General features: G+C 40.7%; 1 protein-coding gene across 1 annotated transcript; it reads right to left on the bottom strand.

Annotated features, from left to right (window-relative positions):
* Positions 1-746: 746 nt before the first annotated feature.
* On the bottom strand, positions 747-2,300 carry LOC109198108 (uncharacterized). Its single transcript, XM_019353742.1, has 2 exons — positions 2,234-2,300; positions 747-1,815 (listed from the first exon to the last, which is right to left on the bottom strand). The coding sequence occupies exon 2, from the start codon at positions 1,804-1,806 to the stop codon at positions 913-915; it is 894 nt and encodes a 297-aa protein (XP_019209287.1). The 5' UTR covers positions 1,807-1,815; positions 2,234-2,300; the 3' UTR covers positions 747-912.
* Positions 2,301-2,884: the final 584 nt, after the last annotated feature.

Below are 2,884 nucleotides of genomic sequence, written 5' to 3'. Positions count from 1 at the left end.
AACGCCGTTTTTACCGTTCTTCCCGCTGTAAACACCACTGTTTTGTTCAGAAAAAAACACCGCGTGTATTTTTTGAAGTGTTTGAAGTCCGCACTTTCGACCCTAGTTGAAATGGAAAATCTGAGTCGCTGCGTCTTGTAGCTGTGTTGTCTTAATTGGTCATGTGATTTTGACGAGTCGGCGAGTCCAGCGACCCCAGAGGGTTAACTGTATTTTCTTAAGTTTTACAACTTTTCTTGCTGTTAAAAACCTCCCTAAACATTTAATCTGTTGAACCCTAATGTCTCTAGTACCAGGCGTGAGGGTGAACATCTGGTTTAATGGGATGTACCGCCAAATCTGTTATTTAAATATAGACATGTGTGGCATCTATAGAAATCTCAGAATCTCAGCTAAAAGTTCACAAAACCATCTCAACAACCACCAAACCTGTATTTCAAACGTTAAGCGTTGTTTTGGACTTTCATTTGCCGCTGGTTCAGTGAATTTTGGTTGGACAGTGATGTAACCTGCAGTCTCAGAATCTGTGAGAAGTCTGCTTTGGATTCACCTCTGCAAACTCATCACTATTTTCACCATCACGTTTCTACTTAGACAATAACAAAAGAGCAAGTAGCTCCCCAGGAACTGGTTTCTGCTAAATGAAGTCATGTATTGATCCTGCTCAGCTCACTTTATTCTGTTAACAAGCGTCAGATGAAGCTTTGACACACGGCACAGAGAGATTTCAGATGCTAAAGAGGCTTTATTGAAACAGAATCATCAGAATAAAGTGATACAGAGTGAATCAGATTGATTGGATCAATAATCGCTGGTGGAGTCAAAGCTCTGAGATCACAGTGATTGAAGATCATTACAGAAAGGAAAGAAAAACCCATCATCAAACCATTTTAACATGAACATCGGTTACCCTCACTGATTAAAACACACATAAATGAAAACACCATTGTTGCCGGTGTTGAGGCTCTCTTGGATGATTTTGACCCCGGCCCTCTGGTACGGCTCCACAGCTCCTGGGATGTTGGTGATCACAGTGACGGCCTTGATGGGGTTGTTGCTGTCGGCTTTCTTGTACCACAGGTACACCTTGTTTCCTCCAGTCCCCTCGTTCAGGTTCTGTTCCACCTTCTTATAGCCCTTTTGTTCATACATTTCACATTCGCTCTGATTGGTGGAGACTTTCAGATCTCTGTAGGCATCCTTGGGGAAAGTGCTCAGGCGGTACCACAGGAAGATGGTAGGCGTAGTACTACCTCTCTCTTTTGCACCCCTGTTGGTGTTTTCATCCACTCGGATGTAGCCATTCTTGAATTTATCCCCATCTCCACTGCAGTCAACAGTGGTCATGATCTCAGAGATGTAGGTTTGTTTCTCCCTCTTCACGAACAGATAGATCAGGTTTCCTCCAGCATTGCGGTTCAGGTCACAGGCCAGTCTCTCCCAGCCATCTTTAAACTTCTGAGCTTCAGCATCTGCATCTTCAGTGACATCAATGTCCACAATGGGAACATTCTTTTCAGATTTGGAGTACCACAGGTAGATTTCGTCTCTACCTGCTCCCTCATTGAGGTTTTTGGGGATCTTTGTATACCCTGCTTCGAACAGGCCATTGGTCATCTCTTGGCTGAATGAAAATTGAATGGTGGAGATTCCTGAGCCCGTGCCTTTCTTGTACCAAAGGTAGATTGTGTTTCCTCCAGTTCCTTTGTTTAGATTAACAGGAATTTTACTGAAGCCTTCCTTAGTGAATTTCTCCTCATCATCTTCATTCCAAGACACTTGGAGTTCAGTGATGTACTCGGGCATTTTGAGTTCCTGCATTAACAAAGTTATAGGAAACACACAGAGACAAAAATGGAGAGAAATCAGCAATGGGCTTAAAATACGAACTAATAACAATAATTCTGCAGTACATTTGTAATGGCATCATTAATAGTACCTGCAGCACCTGTATAAAACAAAAGTATTGTGAATTAAATGCTATTCTGGAAAATAGAATAGAATAATCCTTTAATTGTCCCACAAGGGGAAATTTGGTTGTAACAGCAGCCAGAAAGACACATATACAAACAAACAGGACACAGAACAGAAACATACACAATTTTTTTTTTCTTACATCTTACACATACAAATATGAAGATGACTGTTTCAATGAGAAAATGTTAATAAGAGGCTCGGCTGCAGGGTGGCATTTTACAGCAGAATGAAATAAAACAGATGCAGAGCGACTTACAAGTGTGCAGAGACGCTGTGTGGCTGGATGAAGTCTTCTGGACGGCTGAACACTGCTGATCCCTGACAGACACACCTGCCTTTATATACACGACAGGAGCAGCAGGATTATGAAATCACTGGTGTGTTTTTAGTTGGAATTACTTGTGCAAATAATCAACTCAACTGATCCACCCAATGTTTTTATTTCTCTGTTCCACAGAATGCACTGTGACTTCTTATCTCAAGCTGTTCTGGGTCACGATACAAGAGAAGATTTTTTATATAAGATCTTTAAACACAACACTAGACACAGTCATTAAAGACGTTTCAGTTTCAGTTTTTATTTGGCAATTAAATTCTTAGGCTCACAGCCTCCTCAACGTTAAAGAAAAAACAGCTAAATCGAACACAACTACAGTAATAGACAAAAATCACACTAACTACATAAATAAAAACCTTTTTAATCTATTATGATTCTGACTCAGTGAGTGAAGAAAACACTAATTTGGAGAAAGTGTAAAAAAATAAAAGCCCTGCTTTTAACTCTGTGGGTAAAAGTGACAGATAAAAGTAATGTTGTTGTTTCTGGCCTGTCCTGTGGTTTGGATTAGAAATAGGGGTCTATCATCTTCCTGTACCTTCAGATTTGCTCCCACACTGGATGTTTTCT

Source organism: Oreochromis niloticus, unplaced genomic scaffold, assembly GCF_001858045.2.
Source record: "Oreochromis niloticus isolate F11D_XX unplaced genomic scaffold, O_niloticus_UMD_NMBU tig00008135_pilon, whole genome shotgun sequence".
NCBI lineage: Eukaryota > Metazoa > Chordata > Actinopteri > Cichliformes > Cichlidae > Oreochromis > Oreochromis niloticus.
The sequence above is the reverse complement of the archived record's forward strand: the minus strand, read 5'-3'. Positions and strand labels throughout refer to the sequence as shown.